We start from the raw sequence: 27481 nt of genomic DNA, 5'->3' as shown, positions 1-27481 counted from the left end.
TAATCTTTCCCTTTCTGAAAACACAAAAGTTGAACTTTCAATTTTCTGGAATGAAAGTAATTATAGCAAGCATGGCTTCAAAGAAGCCTGGGAATCATTCCAGGCAGAACTACAATGACCACGGTGTTTAAGCCATGGCCTCCTATCAGGTCAATATCTCTTTATTTCCTTGGCACTGACAGTCTCTAAAAATGCCAGTACAAATGAAAGGGAATAAAAGGGTATTCAGATCAGGAACTTCACACAGACCCACCCTCCCAGTTTTGAACACTGATTTTCAGTTCTGGTTACTTGTACTGTGAAGTTCATCATCATGTTAAAGGCCAGACTGTTACAGTACAGGGTGTTTGCTGATGTCAGGAGAGGTACCCCTTGGGTGAGAAAAGATATGTGGGAGGAGTTTCACAAGTACTTAATGAAATGCTCATTTGAGCAAGAGAATTGATGATACCATCAGTCCACTTTTGGTGAGAATATGAATTTTTGGTAAGGACTAACATATTGTTTAGGGCTAGAACAAGGTCCTGTGACTTACTACACTGCACAAGAGCACTTGGATGGCACAGATCCATTTGGTTTAGCTCTTTTTTTTGGAATGTGATGCTTTGTCTCCTAATTTAAATTATTAGGGAGAGGTTGTTTTGAGTATCACTGGCTCTTCATGGTGGGTGAACCATTGCCCCTGTTTGGAATTTGCACTAACCCACAGGTGTCACCAGCCTGCACTTGTGAGAGTGCAGAACCAAGCCAAGCCAGGATGCAGTGTTTTCTCCTTGAGGCCCATTTGTTCTGTTCTGGTGTCAGTTCTCATTAACAAAAACTATGTAGAGCTATTGTTTTGGCTGGAACTGCTTGGGACAGTTGTGTGCCACATCACATGATGTACACCACTTGCTTGTCAGCCTGGTCCCATGATCAGCACACCCTGAGTCACACAGAGGGTGGGAGATGTTCTTCCCTGGTGTCCCTTCGAGCTGTTCCCCCACAGCTCCACAGTGATGCTTGCCAGCCCCCACTGCAGATAGGAATGATGTGGATTGCATTCCACTGCATGGGACTGGACAGGGCTTAATGACAAAAAGGACTTTGTTTTTGGGAAAGATACCAGGCTGTATAAGCTCTGTGACCTTACAGATTGCCAGAAGTTCTCTGCTTATTTTACATTTTGAAGCATGTTTTGTGGAAACATAAACTGTTATGTTATCCCAGTCATTCTGGGGTAAGGGAGGAGGAAAGTGTTTGGTCAGTTAGGGGTTGCCATGAACACCATGTCTGATGGGAAAAAAAAGAAAAAGTCAAATATGTCCCACTTATGAGAGTTTGGGTGTTTCTATCTGCAGATGAAAACAAAAGCAACAAAAATCATTTGCTGGCCATTAAGGAGTGTTTGCACCCACAAAGGCAAAACAGATGCACACGTGTACACACAAACACACCTGCAGTGCCTGTAATTAGACTTTGGTTTCCTGACTCAACCCATCATGTTTCTAGGCACTGCCCTAGAGTATTATACATTTTAAAGACTATTCACTGAAAGATCTCCTATTTTTTAAACCTGGGACAAGTCTCTAGATTTCCTGTTAGGTATGTTCAGTTGTAGTAGACTTAAATCCCTTTGCTTCAGATGTTTTATTTTTGTTGTTAACTTATCATACATATTTGTATCTGTTTTCTAGGTTTAGCCTATGCTTTGCTGGCAGCTGTTCCCCCAGTATTTGGCCTATATTCTTCATTTTATCCTGTTTTTCTGTATACTTTTTTTGGAACCTCCAAGCACATATCAATAGGTATATCTGTATGGATAACTGAAACTCTGTCTGTATGTGTGTATGTGTGTATTTTTAATAAAGCTGTAAAAAATAAAATCAGAGAAGTAGAAAGTGTAGCTGTTTTCCATAAATTAAAATTTAAGTGCATAGGAGAAATGCAAATGTGGGGAACATAAGCAGTACTTTTTATTGTTAGCTTATACATTTTACATAGGAAGCAGTAGAAGAGCATCTTGTATCAGATTAGATCTAAAAATGTGTCTTGCAAACTCCTGAACTATGATTTCATTGGTGTGGCTAGGATGAATCTTTAAAGTGCAAAATAGAAACTGAGATCTAAAAAAAATGATGGTGTTTACCTACTGCAGAGATGTATGTTCACCATCTAACTGGCTTTAATGGTGCTGAGTACTGGAGCAGATTTGAGGACTAAAAAATACATTATTAAGGTAGAAAACTCTTATTTTAGTTTAATTCTACATATCTCAATAAGAACCACTCCTAAAAAAAAACTTGCCAAGATTTTAAGCAATTATTTTCCTCTTCGTGTTATTTCAGGTACCTTTGCTGTGGTTAGTATGATGGTTGGTAGTGTTGCTGTGAGAGAAGTGCCTGATGAAATGATTTGTCTGGACTCTAATACTACAAATACTACAGAGATCCTTGAATTTTACAGTGTTAGGGATGCCAAGAGGGTGCAGGTAGCTGTGGCTCTCGCCTTTCTTTCAGGACTTATCCAGGTATGTGCTCACAGTTTGCTGTAGGAGCAGCTGCTGCTGCTGGACTTGCAGGGGGTGCTGAGGGACAGTGGGTCCCCTGTAACCAGACTTGTGCCTCTGCCCTGCTCTGTGTGGGACACAGGCTGCTTTATGGCAGCCTCATCACAGAAATGGGGATGGATGAATTGGAGGCAGGGCTTAATTGGCATCTTAGCTGGACTGGAAAAAAACAGGATTTTCCCCCTTTTCATTTTTTCCTATCCCATCAGAAAAACTCAGCTGACGTTCTCTAATCTGTCCATAAATGCATACAAACAATGCATAGATACATACATACATCCCCATATCTCACACTGGACCTGCCAGTGGCATGGAAGATGGGGTGCATTGATGGCAGCTTCCTTTAGAAAAGCCAAGTTCAGGTTTGCCTGATCTGGCTTGGGCATTGAGGAAAGGAGAGGGGAGGTGTGTGTGCTGTACCCAGACTATAGTGGGATTCACATGGTTGGCCCTTCTCCTTTTCGTTAGTTGTGTTTAGGTTTCCTTCGGTTTGGATTTCTGGCCATCTACCTGACAGAGCCTCTGGTGCGAGGGTTCACCACTGCAGCTGCAGTCCATGTCTTCACTTCCCAGCTGAAATATCTGCTTGGCATCAAGACTAACCGCTACAGTGGGCCCCTCTCTGTTGTATATGTGAGCATGCAAATCCTGCATCTAGTTCCTAAGCTTTTCTGCCTGTTTTTATGTATTATTTGGCACTAAGTAGAATAATCTTCAGTATTGAACATAGGTCATTAAGTGCCATAATAATATATCAATATCTGAAAGTGCAGCCCAAGAGTGACTTGATAGATTCACACAGTCTGAGATGGGTGGATTTTGGGATTCTGCTGAATGCAGTTTTATAATATGAAGGAATATTGTTCATTGAAGCAAATCTCTTGTGCCTTGGAGGGAAATGTGCTCCTGAAATGCTTCATTGTAAATCAGGCATGTTCTGCAAAGCTAGGAAATGTTGCTCTCAGAATCTTTCCACTCTTAAGTGAAAGAAAAGGGAAGATCTCAGATGTCTGTGAAAGGGAGGATCTCAGATGTCTGTGAAAACCTGAGCTTTTGAGCAGATTGATGGCTCAGCAATAATGAAGCTTCAGGGTTTCATCTACATGTAGGTTACAGAAAATGCTTTGTGGGAATCTTTCTGTATGTTTGTGCAGATAAAACAAACCTTTTGCAAACAAGTCTGCATTAATGATTAATTCCAAAATTTGCTGTTCAGTTCACAAAACTGGGAACCAGTCATACTAATTGCTAAACAAATAGAAGGGAGGTTATAAATTCAAAATTCATACTACCTGGACATCTTGAATTGGTATAACATCTTGACAGTTGTAGCAATTTTCAATCTGCATAAGGAAGAGTATGTTTGACTTCTTTCAAATACCTCTCCAGAAATTATTTATTTATTTTAATGCAGTGGATTAAGGAGGAATAATCAGTATGGGCAATTATTTACCCTCTAGCAATTTGTGTATTCCAGCAGGTTTTTTTTCCTAACACCCTTTTAGAAAGCATTTTCAATTAAAAGGTATTTGGAATAAAGGCTGGTTCAGCAGCATTGCAGGATCACTATTTAACCATATTGTTATGGCAACCTCAATGGTTCTATCAGCAGCTTTACTGTTTTAGAATAGTTTATGCAGCTCTAAGTAAATGTGACTTGCCAAAGAATATTTGAAGGTATTAGAAGGAGTTTGCATGTATTACTTTCAGGTAGCTGCCACTGAAGAATATGTGTGAAAATGTTAAGGATAAGAGACATGGTTTAGTTTATATTTTTTACCCCATTAAAGTTTTTTCTCCAAATTTTTGCCCCCTTTAAGGAACACTGATATTGTAAATGATTCAAGTGCATTTCTCTCACTGAGATACTCTAGTCTTCTGTATTTTGTAGGAACAATGGGTATTTTGGTGAGGCCTTCATTCACTGTGGTTATAAATTTACAATGAAACCACAGCTGAAAAGCAATGTATAATTTGCTCTTCTGTGGCAAATCTCCATGAAGATTTCATTTTCTAAAGAATAATTATGATGCTTCTGGTATGTTACAGAGCATGGTTGCTGTGTTTTCAAATATAACAACCACCAACATTGCTACAATGATTGTTGGGTTAACGTGCATTGTTCTGTTGCTGATTGGCAAGGAGATCAATTTCCGCTTTCAGAAGAAGCTCCCAGTTCCTATTCCTATGGAGATCATCGTGGTAAGCCAGTTGGGAAATTCTGTGGCTAAATTATGTAGCTGTTCTAAAGCTGTAGAAACTGTCGCATGTTCTGTCTTCTATCTGAGCCTGAGAGTAACTTCCATTGAATATAATTCATTTGAGCCTTGATCCAATTGAAGGTTTGGATTCTCTTAAAATTAAGAACTGGAATGCCCATATGGAGAGCATAAAGTCAAAAAGAAGAGTTGAAAAACAAATTAAACACCCCCAGTCCCCTATAGCAATGTGTAGATACAAAACCCTCTCTATCCAGGAGTTTGGGCTCCTGACTGATTCCCTGCAAGACAATGCAGAGTGTCTGAAGTGGTATTTCCCACTTGGAGTCCAAGAGTGGCATTTCCCACATGGAGTCCAAGAGCTCTGAACCCTTTCCTGAAGGAAGGTGCTTACAGATGCCTGTAAGATGCCTGCAGAGCTTGCTTGCTTTTTGAAATGCAGTAGCAGAAAGAAGAGCAGGGATCATCAGGACTTAATACTTTTTCCTTTCTCTGTTTCTGAGACTGATAACTGGCTGCAGCACTGATTCTGTTTCAAACAACTATCCTAAAATACCTCTGTAAAACAGACTGTCATAATACACACAAAGCCTTACAGCTCAGACAAGCTTTTTTCTTTAAAAGTGATTTGATTTAAAAATGAGTTCTCAGATTACTACAGATCTCAAAAAACCTGCACATAATGGAGTCAAGAAAGGAGATAATTGAAGGCATGGGCACAATCTAGATAGAAGGAATAAAGAAAAGGGATGCTTGTGAGAGATGAGAGAGATGTGTAAAAGGGTATTTTTGATAGGCAATAGCAAAACAATGTTCCTTTCTTTGCTGTTGCATCAGTTGTCTTTACAGGTAACAGGCTATGCACATGCAAATAAGCCAGTGCACACAGGCAGGACTGTCCTTGCATTTGATTTTTCCAATACACTCATTTGCCTGAGCCATACCATAGCATGTTCCATTTAACTTTTTACAAAAAAACTATAAAATCAGGGTGAGTTGGACATGATGAGGGGAAAATCATGATCCTTCCTCCTTTTTGTCTGCTTTTTTAGCCCCTAACTCATAGAAAACTGACTGACAGTAAATGTAACCCCTTGTGTTTATTAATCGTAATCTAACCCCTTGTGTTTATTAATCGTAATCAGCCAACCTTTATATCTCTTCAAGTGGCTTTATCTCTTTTTAGATAATGTTTACAAATGTGTTTGTGGATTTTTAGGTCATTATTGGCACAGGAGTTTCAGCTGGAATGCATCTGCATGAGTCATACAAAGTGGATGTTGTTGGGAATATTCCTCAAGGGTAGGCATGATACATTCTTATTAAGACTGTGTCTTTTCTGTATTGCTTATAGTTCTTACCATATTAATTTATAAATCTTAATTTCATCTCCAAGGTTACGTGCACCAGCAGTTCCTGACATTGGGCTAATCCCAGCAATATTTGTGGATGCAGTGGCAATTGCAATAGTTGGATTTTCAATGGCTGTATCAATGGCCAAGATCTTTGCCCTTAAACATGGTTACACCATCGATGGGAATCAGGTAAAAGTAGCAGAGTTGATTTGTTGAAAATTCTCAGTAGCACCTTTGTTATATCATTAAAGTAGGGTGTGATATTGGCAAAAATGAGGATTTCTTCAACAGTGGAATCGAGCCAGATTTTTGGCAGCCTACACATTTAAAGGCCAGGAATTAATGTAAGCTCTTCTGGCTGTGTTTAAAAAACCAGTTTCACTTTTAGCTTCATTTTGGGAAACCTGCTTCTGCTATACTTGGACATATGCATGGCTATTAATTTTTGGGACAGGTATAACTTGGCCATACTGTCCTGATGAGCAGCTGCATTTTCTCTGCTTTCTGTAATAGAGCAAAGCACAGAAGTCCCATATGATAAATACAGTACCTTATGTGTCAAAGAACTCTTGTTCTAGAGTTTAAAAATTCCAATTATGTTTTATATTTTCTTTTTATTCGCAGCCATTGCAAATGGGCAATGTTTTCTGGGGCAGCAATTGGCCCTGTCTGTAATTGGCATTCTGAGTATGATTTGAGTGATAAGGACTGTGTTTAGGACTCCCTAAAAATAAAATAGGTGTCCTCCTCACCTACTCTGGCCTTCCTGTGCAGTTTAGAATCAATACTTCAATTGGATTATTGGTCTGTATCATTGTGGTGTCAAGGGAGGCAGAGCTTCCCTTGACACCACAAGGGAATCTCATCCTCATGTCATTGTTACCCACAGAGAGAAGAGGACAAATCTGTAGCTGCATGAATGTAATTGCCTCTATTTATCTTAAACATAATCATTGCTGCCCTGAGTTAAGCATCTAAATCTTTTCCTCAGGAGGTGCCAGATTGTACTTCACCTGGGTGTTAAACTGTAGCACTCCTTGTCACAGTAGCAGTGCATGCCAAGTGTTTAAATGAATCCAAAAAGGATTGTACAAATGCAGAGAAAAATCTCATTGAGGGCTGTTGGAAATGCGTGGCTCAAATCACTCAGTTACAAATAACAAGATGCAGAGTAGTCTGGGGAGGCTTCATTAAAAGCAAATAATTTCTTAGGCATCAGAAATGCAGTACTGAGGTAGATGGAGCTCCTGGCCTCACCCATGGGAGCAGTTCTCATGTGGGATCTTCCTGAGGAAGCAGCAGACACTCATTGGTTTTTCCATGTACAGCAATGGATTACCACTCATGGAAGCACATGCAGGGCTGCTCATGGTTTTAAACACATAGAGTGGGAAGCAAAGAAAGGTGTTTGCATGAGAAAACATTTTTCATGTATATTCAGGGTTAAAATTCAAATTATTCCCAAGATGAAGAAATGCTTAAAACAAGCAGTGCTGGTTTTATTTTCACTCTGATTAATTATTCGTTTTTATTTTCAGTCTGATTAATTCTTGTAACATTTTGGGATAGGAAATGTCTCCAGCATTTAATCAGAGACTTTATTTAACAGATGACTACATGCATCAGCTTGTGCTTGTGTGAGAACTACAAGTATAAGCTACAATTTGGTTGCTTATGCTCTACAATGCGGTTGCTAGAAAGCAATGTAAATAAGATGTGGTTGTTAATGTCTGTAGATAGTTCCAGCTTGGTACCTCTACTAAGTGTAAGTGTATATTTGGCTTTCTTTGCTCTGTTGTTTAACACAGGAACTTATTGCCTTGGGAATATGCAACTCTGTGGGGTCATTTTTCCAAACCATTGCAATCACATGCTCAATGTCTCGAAGTCTTGTCCAGGAAAGCACTGGTGGAAAAACTCAGGTATGTAGAATACCCAAATCCTGAGCCAAATGAAGTTGACTCTTTGGAGCTCCAAAACTAAAGTCTGAAGCTTATCTAGATGTCTATATTTCTCTGCCTGAGCCAGAAGAATTAACATGGAGTTTCCCATGTTTCAAATCCAGACTGGGCCGGGATGGAAAGTGGCATGATGGGCAAAATGGGTGAACTGAATGGAAGGAATCAAAAGTCATTTATACAGCCAGGCTTGTTGAAAGCACAAGGGGTTAGCTAATCAGTAATATTTCCCCTTGGGAACACTTCTGAATAATCTCTGGCTTTTTTTTTGTTCAGATTGCAGGTGCACTCTCTGCAGTAATGGTTCTGTTGGTGATTGTGGCTATTGGATCCCTTTTTGAACCACTTCCACAGGTAAGGGAGTTTTGCATATTAGGCATTGCATTGACTGTGAACAGAGGCTTATGAGTATTGCTAAAACTTGAAATTGTGGGAGAGTTAGTAAACAACAGTTAGGCTTTGATCCAGAAAGCTTTAAATTTTGTATGCATTTCTGCTGTAAATTAGCTTAGAAATAAATAGTGTTTTGAACAATTCAAATTCAAATCAAAGCATGATTTTTGTTGTTGTTCTTAGTATTGGATATCCTGGACTCTATCTTTAGAACATAGGAATACCTTCAAGCAATTCCCCTTTAGAACTGTTTAGGTTGGAAAAGCCCTTTAAGATGATTGAGTTCAGCTGTTAGCTCAGCACTGAATCATGCCCCTAAGTGCCACATCTACTTGCTTTAAATGTCTCCAGGGACGGTGACTCAACCACCTCCTGGGTAGCCTGTTCCAATTCTTGACAAACACTTCTATGAAGAAACTTCTCTTCATATCCAATCTAAACTTCCCCTGGCACAACTTGAGGGATTTCCTGTAATTCTGTCACATTTTATTTTGCAAGAAGAGTCCAATCCTCACCTGGCCACAACCTCCTCTCAGGCACAGAGAGTGATAAGGTCTCCTCTGAGCTTCCTTTTCTCCAGGCTGAACACCCCCAGCTGCTCCTCACCTGACTTGTGCTCAGACCCTTCCCCAGCTCTGTTCCCTTCTCTGAACTCTCTCCAGCCCCTCAATGTCCTTCTTTTAGTGAGGGCCCCAAACTGAACAGAGGATTTGTGATGTGGTTTCACCAGTGCCAAGTACAGGGGAGCAATCCCTGCCCTGGTCCTGCTGGCCACATTGGATTGCAGCATAGGAATTCTGGGTTGAAGTTAAAAAGTTAAAAGAAAGTCACAACTTGGGCTGCAGAAGGCTGGGGCTGGATAATGGCTCAGCATAATGAGTTGTGTTTGCTGCTGTTTATACTTATTTGTATAAAAATATATTTATGTGAAAAAGTACATTTCTAACTTGAAAAAAAAAACTGTTTCTGGTGATATGCAATGGATGATACACAATTCCTGTTTCTTGTTATAGGAGTTGGACCTTGGGTTACAACCATATGACTATTGCAGGAATTGTTTCAGTATGTTGTAGAGAAACATGAATTTGAGATTATAGTCTACTGCTTCAGGCACTGTAAGTGTAGCAGCATGAAGTGTAGGAGCATGTGATTTCTCTTGCTAGGAAAGAGTAAATCAAACTGAACTGAACTGGTTTGCCCATTCTGCAGCTGCAGTAAAAGCCCATGTCCACTGAACTACCTGAAAAGTTGTGGGCTTTTGCATAGAACATCTATTCAGTGGACTTATATCAGTTATAAAGCACAGAAGTAGTTATTTGTGATCCTTTGTAGTTCTTATTTGGCATTGGGTTTATTTTGCTTCTGAAAATTGCATTTTTGTAATGTTCTTAGACAGTGCTAGCAGCAATTGTCATGGTGAACCTGAAGGGAATGTTTAAACAGTTTGCAGATGTCATGCACTTCTGGAGAACCAGTAAGATCGAGCTGGTGAGTATTGCACAGCTCAGTGCTTATATTTTACTGTACTAAATTTGTTGCTATCCCCAAAATGGTGTAGAAACTTACCAAGGAATTACAAATTAGTGTGGTATTGCAGGTGCACATAAGTCAGGGAGCTGTGAGTACCCTTGGAGTACTGTTGGAGACAAGAATATTTCTGTTGTTGCTCAGCAATCTTGTAACTCAAGTCAGAAGTAGTTTGGTTGTGGTAAAGCAAAAGCTCTGGCAGTTTTGCTATGGAAACTGCCCTGAAGGCTGTGGGGATGTCTGAGAAGAATTTGAAAACAGAGTAACAAAGAAAACCACGTGAAGGTATTTGCCATCTTTTAAGACAAACCAAAAACCTGGCTGGAGTGGGCCAGAGCTAAGAGTGCATTGGAGGGAACATTTTGGTGGCATTTCTGTCCTGGATGAACTGGCTGGTGGAGCTGAGTTAGAGCTACTTGCAAGCCTTGAATATTTTTTTTCCATCTTAAGATTTTTGGAGTGTGATGATGGTAGAACAAGATTCCTTGGAGAACAGGACTTAAGGCATTAATTAATGTGTGACAGTTTGTCATTTGTTAGAGTGCCTTGAGCTTTTATACCCTTCTGAAAGGTCGAGGCAGTTCCCATCTGGCATCATGATGGGTTGCATTAGAGCCTGTTCCTGGTCAGAAGTGATACATAGGTTTTGTGGTTGGTTTCTGCTGTTGTTTTTGTTGTTAACAGGAAAGAGGATGCATAATAATTCACACCTTTTTTTGTTTTAGGCCATCTGGGTGGCAGCTTTTGTGGCTTCTCTTTTGCTGGGACTAGACTATGGTTTGCTTAGTGCAGTTACATTTGCAATGATCACCGTTATTTACAGAACACAAAGGTCAGATTTCTTCTTTATCAAAATTAATGTTTGCTGATCTTCTATGTGGTTTTGTTTGCTTAAGGGGTGCAAATAAACAGAAGTCCATCCCACCCTCTTCAACTGCATGCTGAATGGAATTTCCTTCCTAATATAGGTCATGCCCTTTGGCTCTGATCCAGGGTTCACATTTTCTTTTTCTGAGAAAAAAATTTTTAGAGAACATGAACTTGTACTCTCAGTAATAAACAGAAGATTTTTCATTTCACATAGTGGTTAATCTTGTTTATTTCTTTTGATGCTTAGAGTTTAGAACTTTAAATCTTTTTTCTGCCAGTTTCAGTATGGTCGTGTTTTGTGTGCACTAATTGTCACAGACAAGCTGAGGTTGTGTCAGGTTATCATGGGATGAATGCTTAGGTATTTTAAAGGAAGGTTGTAATTTGTAAAATACAGTGGCTGTTCTAGTGTTCAAGTCACCTCTCCCCATTCAAAGTGACAAAGCTCTTATTGTGAAGCTTTCCAGGTCTACACTGAAATGATTTCTTGCATGTGTGGATAGGACTGGCATGTGAGGTTTCTGGGCTCAGGGTCTGGGACAGGTGGAAACTGTGTAGAAGTCTTGGTTCTGTCTCCACTGGAGTGAAAGCAAATTGTGAAATTTCAACTCTGCATAAATAAGAGTATTTTTCTGCTATCTCTACACAGTTTTATTCTTGCAAACAGAACAGTCATGTACTTTGCTGTCACAGTTCTTGTGAGTTGGGATTATTTATCTGCTTAGACATTGTCCTGGGAGCAGAGTGGCTCTTCGAAATTGCAGCATATTTTCTGTCAGTGTGAGCTTGCATATTTGCAGGACAGTCAGTAGAGTTGCACCAGTTAGTGCTTGTCCTGGGGTGACAGAGAATTTGCTCTATCCTTTTGCATGTTCTGACTCATGCTTTTCAGAAAATGACAACATTTCAGCACTAAGCTTATAAATTGATTTTGCACTGACAGAACCAACTTTCTTTTAAATGTATTCTGCCATAAACTGCTCACTGCATTTAACCATGTTTAGATAATCCTGTACCAGACAGGCCCTGCAGAATGACCATTTAAAATAAGTTTCACTCTGTGTTAAACACTCACTTTTCCACTTTGTAAGTGATAATACAGAAATATTTGTTTCCTTTCTCTCTAGACCTAAATACAGAATCCTTGGTCAGATTCCTAACACTGACATCTACTGTGATGTGGAAGAGTATGAAGAGGTAGGAACATGTTCTTCTGCATTGAGGAGTTTCACTCAGTGGAGCAAAGACAGCTGTGGCAATTTGCTGCTTTGTCCTACCACACTGCACATGCAGTGCTGGCTGCTGAGCATTCACCTATGTTGAAAGGAAATAAATAGATTTGGGTTTAGTAGTAAAAGTTGCTTTGTTCAAAATGCAAGCTCTTTGTACTGCACATACATTTCACCAGGCAGTGACCAAAAGTACTTTTACACTAGTTCCATTGTCCCAGTGTTTAGGAATAGCACTGCTAAACCTGCTATGTAAACAAGTGCATACCAGGCCACCTTCTTTATTTGTGTGGCAGTAGTGCATGGAATCCATGGAACCCAGGATGCAAACTTGTGTGTTCTTCAGAATTGCACAAACTGTTCAAAACAGCATCCCACCCATCCCCTGCTCATTAAATATATGTGATTAATGGCACAATTGCTCATCATGCACTTAGCTTCTCATAAATGCCATTTTGTTCAACCAAAAGTTGATGAAAGCATTACATTTTTCAGTGCAGTGGATATAAACATGCTGTATTTATTCCCAAACAACAGCTACAATTTTCTGCACTCCCTGCTATGTTCTCAGAGATGCTGCTGTGAAAGTTACATTGCCCTTTACTGAGGAACTAGTCTGTAAAAACCTATGGAAAAAGATCATGCAGTTCTGCTTTAAATATGATGCAAAGCAGGAGCATGAGTGCTCACATTTGGATCTGCATGCAAAGGAGAGCAGACCCCCTTTCTGTTACACTGAATGCAGTCAGCATTTCCTCCTGGTGAAGGTGGGGCTGACAGCATATGGCAGGCTGGGTCTGTGCTGCTGGCCAGGTCATTTGCATGCAAAATGTCACAGTTCAGCCTGTTTAGTTAGAGATGACTGCATTTAAAGGAGGGGAGAAAAGTGAATATCAAGACCTGTCTGAAGGTCTGGATAAAACCACAGATTTGAAAGGTTCATTTTTTTGGTACCTGGGGAGTTAAGAAAGAAAAAGAGAGAAAGAGGGAAATGAGTTGTTATGCTTGTTGAAAGGGAGGCTAAAAGGAAGCAATTCTAGGAGTGCATGATTTCCTCATGGTAATATCAGCTGCAAATAGCAACATGAAAGAACTGCAAATATTTAATTTTTATGGCTGTACATTTTGGTGTAATATAGAAGGAGAAATGTTACCAGGCATTGATAGTGTGCAGTAGTACACTGGGAGAGGGGGAGGTTCTGATCTCCTGGTTGCCTTTGCTCTCAACAGTGCCAGCTTCTTTATCTGGCACATGCTGAGAGCCATCCAGGGTTGGCTGTTGCACTGCTGCATGCTCATGTGTCTTGTGATTACACAGGGGCCTTTATTCTGTTTAACTGTTCACATCCAATATTTTCCTTAGGTTAAAGAATATCCTGGAATCAAAATATTTCAAGCTAATACATCTCTTTATTTTGCTAATAGTGAGTCATATGCAAGGGCACTGATAAAAAAGGTGAGTAAAGTAAATTCTTTAATGTCTGAGTCCTAAAAATTCAAACTGGCTTCTGAAACTTGCTTGTCTTTGAGCTCCTTTAGGGTAGCCCTTAGCACAGTGTTTCTCAGCCTGCAGCCCCTGGTGATCTGTACAATATGAGGAGGTTATCCTCCAGCCAGCTACAAATTAACTTAGGAAGCAACAACATGGTGGGAGGGAATAAACAAAGTGTGGCCTCATACTGACTGCTCGTGAATGGGAAGTGGTGGGTGCAGAACTGGTCAAACACAAAGTGGTCAGACCTTTTTTTTCAACAGGAAAATAGTTGCTGAGCTGAAAACAAAATGGGAATAAAAGTTTCCTTGTTGGGTAACTAAGTACTGGAGTGTAAGATGTGGAATCCTGTGGGCATTTAGTACCTCCCTTGGGCAGCAGATGAGCTGCAGGCAGCGTGTGCCTCACTGCCTGTGTGTCACCCCTGCTGTCACCTGGTGGCAGTGGCAACAGCAGAGCCCCTGACTCGGTGACAACTGTGCCTGTACTAACTTCTGAAACATTTTTCTGTAGCTCCCATGACGAGTCTTATACAAACCAGGTGGGTGGTACTTGCCCTCACAAAGAGATATTGGTGATTATTGCCCAAGTGCACTCTCTCCCCTTTGCTCTCTGCACTCCAATCAGCATTTGGTGGAAACACGACACTCTCTGATTTCAAGAAAAGAATGAGATGCATCTTTCCCTCATCTTGTTAACACAGTGCTTGCCAAGATGATTCCTTCTTTACACTGTTCTCACCCCCACCAAGGGGAGCTGGAAAATGCAGGCTTCTTGTTTAAATTTATGGCAGTGATTAATTCAGTGCAAATTGATACTCCAGTGCCGTCCTAACAAGCTGAGTCTCCTCTGATCATACTTTCTTCTCCTGACAGACTGGAGTGGACCCTGCTGCCTTATTAAAAGCAAGGAAAAAAGCCCAGAAGCGCCATGCCAGGGAGATAAAGGCAGCAAATGAACAGAGAAAGAAAGCTGTGCTGAAGCTGGTGAGCTCTTCTGTCAATATTTACCTCTGCTTTATCAGTTTGCAGGCTGCTCTCAGGTGTTACCACTCTTGTGTTTCGTACAAGGTGTGCTGCTTAGGGAGGAAGTGCTGTGCAGTGGGGACAGGTGGCTGAAGGAATAGTGTAAGGATCAGAGGCTCACTGCTGTATTGGATAATTATGTTGGACCTTGATTGCATTCAGGTAGCACAGAGTAGCACAGAAACTCTCCACAGTCATGCTGTCTCGCCAACAGTGGTGGTGGCAGAAATCAAAGGGACTCTGCCCCTCCACACACACTTGGAATAATAATGTAGAAATAATATATAATAAAAATAATTCTAATTAGCAGCCCCTGTAACAAGAAGGTGCCATCCCCTCTGCTAATCCTGGCATGGCCCAGATACACTGAGAAGGGTTATTTGGGACATGCTTGTACTTTTATGCATATATAAATTCACCACCGTGGTGGGAGACAGTGTGTGATTTTACCATGGGAAACCTAAAAAAGCCCTAACTTGAGAGCCCCATTGCTGTTCTTTATTTGTAATATATAGGTCTTGATGGGATAAGGCAAGGAAATGGAGTAAAAATGTGACAGTAAAGTTGAACAGGTGTCAGTGTTTGAAGGAAAAGGGTAATTCAGTCCTGAGATAACAGCTCTGAGCTGCTTGTGTGTGACTGTTAAAAGGCTGGGCATGAGAGAACAAACCTTGATATACACAAGATATGGAAGTGTGTGTGCCTGTCAAGCCAGTTTCTGTAATGACCAGCAGCTTGTCAACTTTTAAAGGCTTAATGACCACCAGTGAGGGGAGCAAAGGGATTTACATTGAAAAAGCATTGATTGCCTTTAAGTTTTATTCATCTTCTCTCCCAGACGAACGACGTAGAAGCAGGTGTAAAACATGAGATAGCCAGCGACGACTTACCTGTGAATGGAAAATTTGCAGATTCTAGTGTACATGACATGTCTCCTGAGGAGCATGAACATTTTGTGGAGCCCAAATCAGATATTCACTCTTTAATCCTGGATTTCACCCCAGTGAACTTTGTGGATTCAGTTGGAGTAAAAGCACTAAAATCAGTAAGTAGGGTTTTTGGTTTTTTTTTTCCCCAGAAAAACCCACAGAAAACTTTTCATGTACCTAATAAGGAGCCTGTCAGCATGAGACATAACTGCCTGCTCAAATACAATCCAGTATCTCACCTAATCACTGGTTTAATTTTGTAAGTTTTAGCTGAATATTGGGGAATGTGTTCTCTGCAGGTTTCACAGTGTTTGGCTTCCAGAACTGTGTTTGATGTGTATGATGATGTATTATCTGCATTTAACTTCAGCTTAACTCTGTTGTAGATTATAAAAGAACACAACAAAGTTGATATATATGTCTGCATTGCCGGCTGCAGTGGTGAGTAGAGATTTTTGTTTTTGTGAGCTTTATGGGAGAGATTGTGTTTTAACTCCTTCCCTCTGCTCCCCACTTTCCTGCTGCCAGTAGTGCCTCAGTAGTATCAGCACTTCACATAAAATTGGATTTGAGGAAAAGCAAGAGCCTTAACTTCAGTGCAAGTAGAGCACTGATGAAATGAGCTTTGTCAGGAGGGGATCCTGCTCCCATTTCTTCCAGCTGGCAAGTTGTGAATGCCACACTCAACTTAGTATGTTGAAATTGTAGTGGTAATGGAATGATAAGAAAAACCTGAAATGTTCCAATATCCAGTATTTGGGATTGTAACAACTTCTGCCAAGAATAGGCCTCTGCCTATGTCTGCATAGGCACAGACTGCTTGGAGTAGAAGTAGCATGTGATGCACTTGACTATTTCAATTTTTTTAGTAACAAAAAGTAAGAGAACAAGTTCTCATCTTCCTGATATGTCATTGTCTTCCATCCTTGTACTTAAGTGTATGTGCTGATGCCATGTTTGGGTTTTGTTTTGTAGGCCCTGTTCTGAATGAGCTGACAAGACTGAATTTTTTTGATAAAAGTGTAACAAGAGAGTTGCTGTTTCACAGTGTTCACGATGCTGTCCTTGCCTGCCAAATGAAAGATGGGTCTGCTGCACAGGCTGGCTCTGACCTTTGAAGACTGGCACTGAGCAGAATGGGAGCCAGGTCTATGCTGATGGAGATTCTTTCTGAATATTTAATTTGCACAGTTTGAAGAGAGCCTGAGGCTGTTTCCACCTATGGGTATGGGGTGGTGTTTGTTTTTGTAGGAAAAGTAGAAAAGGAAACAGAAGCCTTCATGCTCTTGAATTTTTTCCTTTGATCAGGGTATAGCCTTCCAATAATAAACAAGCACAAAATTATGCAAGAAAAGAAAATTCAGTGTATTTTGCTGCAGTCAGAATCTGGTGGACAAGGTGACATTCCTATTCCTGTTGAGAAAATGGGCACTTTAACTCACTACACGTGGGATCTTGCAGGAGGTAACTGTTCTGCAAGTGCAATACACTGTACCAGTGTCTTTAAATAACTTTCTTAGATGACTTTTAAAGCCTGATGTCAACAGATTGGTACAATTTATAATACTCTGCCAGCTGGATTAATGAATTCACACTGGTGGCATTTAGCTGCTGCTGTTTTTAAACCTGGATGGTAGAGTTTTGTTTTGTTTTTTTTAATACCTAACCTGTCTCAGCTATACCCAAATTCTTCATTTCTGCTCTAAGTGAACTTGAAGTCAGAAACTCATTGTTTAATTATTCCATTATCAGTACAGTACTTGCACTGCCAAAACTTGGTTAGGCTTTCTAGGAAACACATCTGATTTTAATCTAAACTTAATTTATCTTCAGAGTTTAAAGACAAAATTGGTTTAAGACAGGAATGAAGCCTATTTAAGTTAAGAACTGATGCCCTATATGCAGTCTCTTAAGCTGGAATGAAAATTTAGGCAAGGTCTCAATGGTTAAAAAAAACAAAAGGTATTTTTCTGTTGCCTGTCTTCCTCCCAGTAGTGCTGCTTCTGCCACAGCTTTTAAGTGCTTTGAGAAATAGAGTTCAATAGAACTCAAAAATGGTACATGTTTGGGTTTCTAAAAGAAACAGTAGCATGGGATTTCTTTTTCTATTGTCAGCCTGGCCACTGCAGTAGTGTCTCACTTCAGGTGTGAGGTGGAAACCATGGAAATCATGCAAAAGAGATCTTCAATGCTCCTGTTTCTCTCACAGCAGTCACTGTGAAGCTCAGCAGAGGCAGGGACCTAAAAGTGTTTCTCTGTAGGTTATTTTGACAGCACAGGGCAAGTGAGGCATCAGTGACATTTCACTCAGCACCCTCAAATCACAGGTCCAGTGCATAAGGAATTCAGACACCTTCCTCACCTCTGGTCACAGAATGTAATAATCTTGTTTTATTTCAGGCTCTTACACTTAGGGCTTACTTCAGGTAAACATTTAGGGCTTGCTTCAGGTAAACTGTTTGCAGGGACCAGGGGAGTTGGGGAAGATACTTTATTTCCTCAGACTCCCCTGCCCATAAGGATGGGAAGCTTTCTGCATCAGAAATTGCTGCTTAGCTGGAGTTCCAAGGATGAAGTGCATGCATGTGAAGACATTGTGTGTGCTTATTTAAACAACTTTTGGTACATTTTATAATGTTAACTAGTTCAACAAGTCTTTGTATCTACATACAGTATATTTTTCTACTTTCAGCTTGTTGCAGCTTCAGTTTTTAACTCTAGTCTCTTCAGTTCACATTGAAATCCTGTCAAGTTCCAAAATAAAGTGTTGTCACTTGTCAAAATTTTCCACTTTGTCTTGGTGAGACTCGGTCTGAGGGACAGGCTGAGAGCCCCAGATACAAGTGTCTGATGCCAGGTTTCCACCTCCAGGCAGTGTTCCCTGCTCTGCTGGTTCCTGCTCCTCACTCCTCCAACCCCCATGAATCCCTCTCCATTTCAGGCCTCACAGGGATACACAACTAGAGCTGGATCTCCCACTGTGGCAGAAACAGATGCACTTCCCAGGGAGCTGCTGAAATGCTGGACTGAAAATCTTTGCCCAAGGAAGTCCCACATCCCAGACCATGCAGAACAAGTGCTCCTGCATCAACCCCCCAGCAATGCTGGTAACTCATCCCATAGAACAAAATTTTCAGCAGCTTTTGCTCATCTCTTCCTGTGTTTGGCTGCCACCAGCTGAAGCACTGCCTCCCCCTGGCAGCCCGAGCCAGCCCCTAAAAAGGGAACACCTTTCCTCTTCCCTACACTCATTAACTGACCACTATCCAAAAGTGCCAGAATAAACAACCCCAGGTCCTTTAACCTTGTGACAGGGTTCCAGTTTGTCTGCAGGGACAGGGGAGTGCCTCCCCCCTGCTGCTGAAGCCCCACCACAGCAGCTGGCACTGGATGGCCTAAATCTGGCTGGTACCTTGCAATAATCAGGGTCATGTTCCTTTCCCCTCCTTTTTTGCAAGAGCACTGATGATAATTCAGGCTACCTGGTAAGATCCAAACTCTTTCTCCATACTTCACTTATCCTTCTCAAATAAAAGCTACCCTTGATTTCAAGTGCTGCTCCTGGTAAACAGAGATGCTGTCAGTGATGCTTTCTGAAAATGAGAAACATTCTGTCCCACCAATAAACCCATATCCCTCCCCAAAACGTTCTTCCTGAAATGACACACAAACATTGAGATTGCCCAGGTTTCCATATCAAGATACTGACACCAGCCAGAACCCTAACCCAGTCCATGGCTGCATACTCTCCCTCTTGCACACATTTCCTATTAAAAAAAAAATAGAAGTGGCTTCATAATTTAAGCTTGATAAATTGATGGGACTCATTTTGATACAACTGACAATAAAACTTCTCCAACTTCCAAGACAAAGCAGTTCCCAAAAGCGTTTTTTCCCCTCAGATTTTTCTTTAAGCTCTTCCAGCTCTTCCCCTGAAATCACTTTAATGCAACACTGGAAAGAAGAGGAAAATGGAAGGCTGTTGTTTTTTGTTGAGCTCTACAGGACCTTGTCAGACAGATGAGGATTAACCTTTCAGGGCTGTCTGTGTGGCCAACAACTCACAGCCATGCTCAGCTCTGGAGAGCCAGGACCCTGTCCCGCTCATCCTGTGTGCAGCAGCATCTCAGACAAGTCACACCATGTATCAAAGTGCTCACTACCAGACTGCTGTCAAACTTCACAGCAGGAGCAGGGAAAAGGAATTTTCCATCCCACAGCACTGAGAAGTTACACCTTCCTCCTCCTTGACCCATTTACTATTTTGTAAGACACAACAAAGAATCTCAGCAAAAGGGATAGAAAAAACTCTGAAGATTAAAACACACAAGCTGTGATGGTACCAGAGCATTCACCAAGGGAAAAAATGTCCCTTCGTGTTTTCCCTTAGCTGGGCAATGACTCAGACCACCACAAGTGCCTTCCCATGACAGCTTCTGTTTTTGTGGGACACACAAGCACTTCTCCACACACCCAGAAACACTGGAGTCACTCAGGGGTCTTCCAGCACCTCTGTGGCTCAAATTCAAGCTTTGGGGTGTAGATGGTGACCAGGCATCTAAACTTGGGATTCTGACATTGCCCAGGTATCTGATTTAAAATTAGCCATGCTGCTGTAACCTCACTAAGATCTTTTCCCAACAGCAGCAACAGTCCACTGGAGTAGAATACTCACAATGAACACGCCCCTACTGTTTGGAACACTCCATTTATTTCTAACTTCCAAGAACAAAACACAAATCACTACACTTGGATTTTTGTTCCACAGAAAGTTTTGGGGGAACAGGAAGAGCCTTCCCAGGTGTCAGTTGTAGGTCATGTAGCGGGGGGTAGCACTGAACTTGGCGTAGGATTTGATGACTTTGTTCACCGCCTCCAGGAAATCCTTCTCGGTGGCGATCTTGCGGCGCGCTCGGATAGCGAACATCCCCGCCTCCGTGCACACACTGCGGATCTCAGCGCCTGGCACAGACAGACAGACAGACAGGGATAAACAGCTCAGCACTGACTGCCAGGGGACACAGGGCACACACATAACTGTCCAAGTAAAGGAATAAACACATGCAGCTTACCTGTGCTGTTCGGACACAGCCGAGCCAGCAGCTCAAACCTGATGTCCCTCTCCACACTCATGGAACGAGCGTGGATCTTGAAGATGTGAGTTCGGCCCTGAGGGAAAGGGAGGAGGACAGAGGTGTTCATGGCATGAACGAGGTGATGACTCCAGCCTGCAGCTGTCTGCCTCCAGAGCAGAGGCAAATGGAAAATACATCTTGTATTTGCTGCCCAACTATGGTTTCCCACGTCTGGACTGGAATGTCTAAGTATTCATGATACTAAAGTAAGAAAATAACTCTAAAAAGGGCTTTCATTATAGAAGTACCTCAAGAAATCTCTCTCAGAAGAGCCAACCACATTCCAGCTTCTGAAATAAATTTTGGATCTGGTAAAGGATTTTTTTCTCTGTTGAGGCAGAAACATAGTGATTACAGCTGCCTACCATGGCTACTTGGCCAGGATGGAATCTGTGCATTGTGGAAAAACCTTTGGCACATCTTTAATCCCCCACATTTCCGTGTAGTTTCACATAATTTAAGAGTGCTGCATTTCCTGATTCTCATAAACTTCCAGACAATGATGCCCTAACTTAAGAAACACTCTGCCATCAGAACACACTTGGCAGTGAAATAAAGAGCTCTCACCTCGAGATCAGGCAGGCTGAACTCAATCTTCCTGTCCAGCCTGCCAGGCCTCATCAGAGCTGGGTCCAGAGTGTCAGGCCTGTTTGTGGCCATGAGCACTTTGATGTTGCCCCGGGGGTCAAAGCCATCCAGCTGGTTGATGAGCTCCAGCATGGTGCGCTGCACCTCGTTGTCACCGCCCGCGCCGTCATCGAAACGAGCACCTGCAGGAGACACACGGGGAGAGGCAGCTCCAGGCCTGGACACAGTGTGTCACAGGGGCTGCAACGCTGTGGGACACCTGGGGAAATGACTTTAAAGTGCACACAAGTAATTGTGCAGAGTTAAAAAGGTCCTGAGTACAAAAGGGCCTCTGTCTCCCTACCTAACAACTGGTCAAGATGCTGAAATTTACCCATGTGGTTTTGTTTGTTTTGCCCTTCCCTCAACCAAAATCATCCTTATACTCTATCTATGTAAGAACTGTTCTACTTTCAAAGGACTTTTCTTTTGAGAAAAATAATAATGTTCAGGAAGTAACAAAGATGTTGAGTGTACTCCAGAAGCTAAAGGGGGTTTAAGCTAACAGTACTTTTCTGCAAACAAAATACAGAGGTTCTTCACTAAAGTTTGAATAATCTGGGTATTCCAAATGTGCAAAAATGGCTTTCCATCTGGGCTATATAAACCACTTCCTGACAGCTTCCTGGACACAAGGTATGCTGGGAGTAGTTTTGCTAACTCAGTATTTACAAGCACTATTCTTGAAATGCAGCAATCCAGATACAGAACTAAAGAAAACCTGGAAGCTCTCACAGGAGATTAGAACTGTAGCTACTACAAACATACCTCCAATGGCATCAATCTCATCAAAGAATATAAGGCAAGCTTTCTTAGTTCTGGCCATTTCAAAGAGTTCACGAACCATTCGGGCTCCCTGAAAGCAAAAAAATCAAAATCTTGTTAGAGATTTTAGGTACATTAAAGGAAAACTATCAAAACCAAACTTTTCATGCTTCCAAATACTTTTAAGTTTCCAATGTGAAAACTCTTTTTATTTGTTCACATATATACTGGGAGAAGTATAAAGCTTAAAGCAATTTTTAAAGGAGATAAAAAATTACTGCTCTTAAACTGAGAAGTACAGATTAAGTAATTTACCTCAGGGCCAACTGAAAAACAAGTGGCAGAGCTGGGAGCAGAATCCTAATTCCAGAATCTTCCTGAACTTTGCAGATTGAACTCTGTACTGCAAAATCCCTCTCCTAAGTGACAGCAAAGCTGAGGTCATGTCACCACTGCGTGACCTGCAGTGATTTGTCTGACAGCTCCTGCCCCCTGCAGCTTCCAAGTACCTCCATCCCTCACCCCCAGTGTGGTGTCTGGTACCCACAAGGGAGATCTGCAAAACCCTCCACACTCCTTTAGGGACTTGCTCTTACCTCCCCCACGTATTTCTGCACCAGCTCAGATCCAATGACTCTGATGAAGCAGGCATCAGTCCTGTTAGCCACAGCACGGGCACAGAGCGTTTTGCCTGTGCCAGGTGGCCCAAACAAAAGCACTCCTTTGGGAGGCTCAATTCCCAGGTTCACAAATCTCTCAGGCTGTAACAAAGGGAGCCAGAAGGCAAGGTTAGATACAAATTAAAGACTATGTGCATCAAAGCATATATGCAAATCAAGGAAATCATTAATTAAGAGCAATGTAAATGAGGCTGGGCTGGATTGCACTTGTTAAAACCTGACTTCCTTTCATTAAACTGTTTACACTCAGTAACATTGTCTTTTCTTGCTTTTTCAGATGCTCACAGATGGCTAGAATACTTCCAAAATAACAGAGGCTTCAATCTGGAGGTTACTTACGTGAAGCAGAGGGGTTTCCACCACCTCTCTCAGCTTTTCAATCTGCTCTTTACAGCCACCAACATCACTGTAAGTGACATCAGGTTTTTCTTCTACCTGCACAACAAAGAGGTGAATGAGCAGTTACCAGCCTGGTGCAACAAATCTCCACAGGCTTTCAACAGCCCACCACAAAACCCAGCAAAAGGAATCACAATTACAAGATAAAACCACGTCAAAGTAAGTAAAGGCAACTCTCACTTGCATCATGGTGACTGTGGGATCAATCTTTGGAGGCAAGGGGATGTGGATTTGGTACTTGTTTCTGTCCACCCTGGTGAGGAAGCACAAAGACTATTATTGTAACACTGGTTAAGTAAAGTGTTTTGTAGAAACAACTCTGTAAACGAGAGGCTGAATTCTTGAACTGTTCTTTTCTCTGGCATCAAGACAGCCCAGCCCTGAAAGTTAACAGTCAGGTAGGCCAGATACTGGAATTCTTTCTGTAGAAAATTTTAAGGTTTCCAAAACAATTAATTCCAAAGTATTTTGAAAATTAAATTTCAAAGCATCCCACAGAGCAAACTGGCAAAATATTGACTCTTAAAGTAACAGGTTTTACATCATCAGTGAACATTTCCTGGCTGCCTAAAGCGTAACCTCAGAGTGCCAAAGAAGGATCCTACACAGGCTCCCTGAAAGCTGGCACTGCTGGGGCCTGAAGTGAAAGGTTTCTGTCCAATGACACATGGGTTTTGTAAATTTTTGTCAAAATAACATCAAAACAAGATTCCAGCAGAGCATGCAGGTGAGTTATTGTCATCCAAGAGAAAGACAGTAGTGATGCAATTTCAACCACTGCAAAAATTGGAAATGAAGGCTTGCTGACCTGTCAAACTACAACATGAGAACTCAGAGAAAGCTTCAGTCTGCAGGAAGACTCACAAGAACAGAAAAACTTTGCATACCCAACTCTCATGCCTTCTTCTATGTCAGTAGGTGCCACCTGGTCACTGAGATCCACCACAAACTTGGCAAATTGCTTGACATTGATAATGTACTTGGGATCCTCGGAGTCTGCATTGATGATCTTTGTGCACCTAACACACAAACACAACTGAACGTCCAGGCACACAAACTGGTGTGCTAAGCATGAGCATCAAGAGAGTCACATTTTCCAAATACACCAGAATCCCTGCTGTACTTGTGATTACACCGTTACAGCCTCATTCAACAACTGCAGAGTAAGTACAAGTATGAAATAAATCACACATAACCACAGTGGTAAAAAGCACTTTCAATATGCACAACATGGACTTCATTTTTAAAAGAAGTCCACACATAAGCTATAAATCAGATTTTTAACATTATGGAGCTCTACTGGAAGGGTAAGAGTGCTCCTACCTTGCAACCTGCAATGGTTGCTCACTTTGCAGAGTTTGTTTATCTGCAGCCAGATCCCAAAGGGCAGGAGGAGCCAGGCCAGTGTCGGATTCCTTGATTCCTGCGTGCAGCACAAACAAGCTGAGGAGGAAACAGCTAACTGGGATGTCAGCCATCCTTCCCACAGCAAAATTCAGAGATAACCCTGCAGGAAGCTTTTTGAGAGAGCTCCAAAACAACACACACACATATCTTTGATGGATTTCCTAAAGAACAAGTTTCCTAAGGGAAGAGCCTACGTGACCATGCCAGCTGAACACACAAATCCCAGCCTGGCCACCCTCCCAGCCAATTTTGCAATGTGGGGATGATTACAGCAGGACAGAGCATTGGTACTGGATATCTACATTTCACTAAAGGAGTGAAACTCTTGAGTGTTTTCACTGAGCTCCAGTGCAAAGTGTCAGAAACTAAGGGATTCACACAGATGAAAAACCCCACAAATCTTCCAAAACATGCATGTAACAAGTACCATCTCCATTATGGATTTAAAAGAATCAAGATTATTTTACAAGAGAAATTTCTGTCTTCCTGGCACAACTCAGAGCCACTGCAGGATTAGCAGCAGAGCAAAAAACATACATCAGTGAAAGAAAAATTAGGAAACAAATTAATTGTTACTGTTATCACTACTTCATTATCTGGTGTCAGAAAGGGGTGTTTGTTTCATGCCACCACTATATATAAAAACCAGAGTTTTGATTAAAAATGTGTTAAAGTACAAAATGACAAAATCAGATATACAGACTAGCCCTGTCCAGTTGAAAAAAACATCACTCAACAAGCAAAAATCTCACAGTACCAAATAAAGAACTGAGTTCTTTGGAGAAAAATAACAACTAAAAATCAATGCAGAAGTTGTTGGAAATCAACTTCTTACAACACTTGTTTTGGTACCTGTGGCTCCTCTATTGAAAGCTTTCTACAACACAAACATACCAGTGAGCTCATTGATTTTCTTAAGCAGTTGTTGAATATCATCTTCTACTTGCTTGATCTGCCTTGAGTACGTGCTCTGGCCCTGGAAAGGAATAGCAAGGAGATTTCCTAAGCCAAATTATCTCATGTTTAGGAAAAAGTGACAAGAGGTGCTGCCCATCAACAGACTGTCTTGGTGTAACAGCCAACCATTGATGACAGCCAAAAATGACAGAATTAACCTCCAGTAACAATATTTCTGTTTGCAAAAGTGAACTGCAGCTACACACAACTGACCAACTGGGAAGGTGGAAATTTTCCATGTTTGTAAATTTTAATAATTTGTTTTTCTTTTAAACCTGTTCAGCCTTACTTTTTCAAACTATTTCTTCTATAGTTTAAAAAATGCTTAGTGAAATGATACATACAGAGAGTTCAGAATACACTTTCTGAAACCATCTGTACAAGTGCTATAACTGCCTTACCCAACCTTTCCATCTTCCACAGAGGACAGCAGAAGGATCAAGGGGCAAATCAGAATTCTTGCTTGTGATAAAATGCTTTTTTTGATTCAGATCTGCCTAACACAGACAGATTCAGACCTGGATTTGCTGTACAAAATCTCCTTTGTAGACCACTGGCAACAAAAAAAGAAGCTGCAGTGGGTACCTGCTGCATTTCAGAGCTTTGTAAAGGAGTCCTGGTGTCAACAAAATTCAGATTTCTGCCAAACATACCTAAGCTGCAAGTTTCATCTTTCAAGAGTTCTTTTGCAGACCAAGTGTACTTGCCAGTGGAAAGGGTGGATTTGCATTTTAAGCCTTATTGTCTGTGAAAAGTGCCTCCCAACATTATGTTCTTTTAACAAGATGGCTAAAAGCAAGTCAATTTGGTGGCAGGAGGGGGGGGTGGGTCTTAAAATTATTTTTTGTATAAACCAAGAAAACTGTGGAAAAAAAGTGAAAAAGCTCTAGTAAAGCCCTGGCTGTTAGAGCCCTGTGGCAATCAGCAATGAGATACAAAACAAAACAAGAGAAACAAACCCTTAATTACTTCCAAGTTAACAAACCCAGGATTATTTTCAGTTGCAGGCTGCGTCTCATTGGAAGGTGAAAAGGGAGGGAAGATTTTGGCAGGAGAGCAAAGCACCAGGAGAAGCAGAGTCACTCTCCACCCCTCCCCTCCTGCACTCATTCCCCCAGGAAGTGCTCTGTGCCTTTCACACTCCCACAGCTGTGTGCTACTTACATATGTTTTCAGCAAGGCAATATCTCCTTCATCAAGAGCTGAAACAAGACAAGAGAGATTTAGCTTCCAGTTCTGAAAACAAAGCCAGCAGTGTTAATTCTGCCTCTAAAGGATCAAAACATGTATTTTGGAGAGATTCTTTTGAGTTTCCACTTTTCACTGAAACAAAGTGGAACAAAAAAGCATCAGATATAAAAGAAAAATGAAAGAGGGTCTGCAGCTACTCTATCAGTCCAAACACCTGCAGCACTCAGAGTCACAGCACTTCAACTGTGCTTCACTCAGAGGAGTCTCCCAGCCTGTGACTGTTCAAAAGAGGGACTGAAGAGATCACAACTTCATCTTTTCAACTTTTTGTTTCTAGATGTTCAAGAAAGCATCAATGAAAAACTGTCACCACTCCCCACTAGAGATGTCTCTGCACAGATCTGGCTCCAGTGACCCCTCTCCTTTAACTAAGAAAAATACTGCTCTGCTAGTGCCACTCTGCCACACCACTCACATCACTGGCCATCTAACACCCTTCCCATCCCTGTTTCCTCTCCTGTCTAATTCCACTCTTTTTGAGACAGATGGAGCCCAAACCACACAGAATTGGTGGATGTGGCACTTGGCGCTATGGTCTAGTTGAGGTGTTAGGGCACAGGTTGGACTCCATGATCTTGGAGGTCTCTTCCAACCTCATTATTCTGTGGTGATCTGGGAGCAGCACGTGTTATACAGCACTCTGAAGACCTTCTATGTTGATCTGTACTTCTTTCTTGACTATTTGTAGCACCCCATTGATTGTTTTTTATAGCTG

The 27481-nt window shown here is 41.5% G+C and overlaps 2 protein-coding genes across 3 annotated transcripts in view; one reads left to right on the top strand and one right to left on the bottom strand.

Moving 5' to 3' along the window:
- SLC26A5 (solute carrier family 26 member 5) overlaps nucleotides 1-21447 on the top strand; it is a 36380-nt gene extending 14933 nt beyond the window's left edge. For both annotated transcript variants that reach the window (XM_005482647.4, XM_026790793.2), the window contains exons 5-20: nucleotides 1677-1787; nucleotides 2328-2509; nucleotides 3017-3181; nucleotides 4598-4750; nucleotides 5987-6069; nucleotides 6164-6311; nucleotides 7931-8044; nucleotides 8357-8434; nucleotides 9866-9961; nucleotides 10726-10832; nucleotides 11998-12067; nucleotides 13463-13555; nucleotides 14467-14577; nucleotides 15455-15661; nucleotides 15932-15986; nucleotides 16521-21447. In XM_005482647.4, coding sequence (XP_005482704.1) covers nucleotides 1677-1787; nucleotides 2328-2509; nucleotides 3017-3181; nucleotides 4598-4750; nucleotides 5987-6069; nucleotides 6164-6311; nucleotides 7931-8044; nucleotides 8357-8434; nucleotides 9866-9961; nucleotides 10726-10832; nucleotides 11998-12067; nucleotides 13463-13555; nucleotides 14467-14577; nucleotides 15455-15661; nucleotides 15932-15986; nucleotides 16521-16663 — 1916 coding nt within the window. In that variant the 3' untranslated portion in view covers nucleotides 16664-21447. The remainder of the gene's footprint in view (nucleotides 1-1676; nucleotides 1788-2327; nucleotides 2510-3016; nucleotides 3182-4597; nucleotides 4751-5986; nucleotides 6070-6163; nucleotides 6312-7930; nucleotides 8045-8356; nucleotides 8435-9865; nucleotides 9962-10725; nucleotides 10833-11997; nucleotides 12068-13462; nucleotides 13556-14466; nucleotides 14578-15454; nucleotides 15662-15931; nucleotides 15987-16520) is intronic.
- Nucleotides 20235-27481, bottom strand: part of PSMC2 (proteasome 26S subunit, ATPase 2) — an 8664-nt gene continuing 1417 nt past the window's right edge. The window contains exons 2-12 of the mRNA XM_074538844.1: nucleotides 26680-26717; nucleotides 25453-25534; nucleotides 24475-24574; nucleotides 24039-24170; nucleotides 23332-23404; nucleotides 23092-23187; nucleotides 22669-22833; nucleotides 22076-22163; nucleotides 21248-21450; nucleotides 20618-20714; nucleotides 20235-20507 (exon numbers count right to left, since the gene is read on the bottom strand). Coding sequence (XP_074394945.1) covers nucleotides 20350-20507; nucleotides 20618-20714; nucleotides 21248-21450; nucleotides 22076-22163; nucleotides 22669-22833; nucleotides 23092-23187; nucleotides 23332-23404; nucleotides 24039-24170; nucleotides 24475-24574; nucleotides 25453-25534; nucleotides 26680-26717 — 1232 coding nt within the window. The 3' untranslated portion in view covers nucleotides 20235-20349. The remainder of the gene's footprint in view (nucleotides 20508-20617; nucleotides 20715-21247; nucleotides 21451-22075; nucleotides 22164-22668; nucleotides 22834-23091; nucleotides 23188-23331; nucleotides 23405-24038; nucleotides 24171-24474; nucleotides 24575-25452; nucleotides 25535-26679; nucleotides 26718-27481) is intronic.

The sequence above is a fragment of the Zonotrichia albicollis genome, chromosome 4 (assembly GCF_047830755.1).
Source record: "Zonotrichia albicollis isolate bZonAlb1 chromosome 4, bZonAlb1.hap1, whole genome shotgun sequence".
Classification (NCBI taxonomy): Eukaryota; Metazoa; Chordata; class Aves; order Passeriformes; family Passerellidae; genus Zonotrichia; species Zonotrichia albicollis.
Note: the sequence above shows the minus strand (reverse complement) of the source record. Positions and strands in the feature narration are given on the sequence as shown.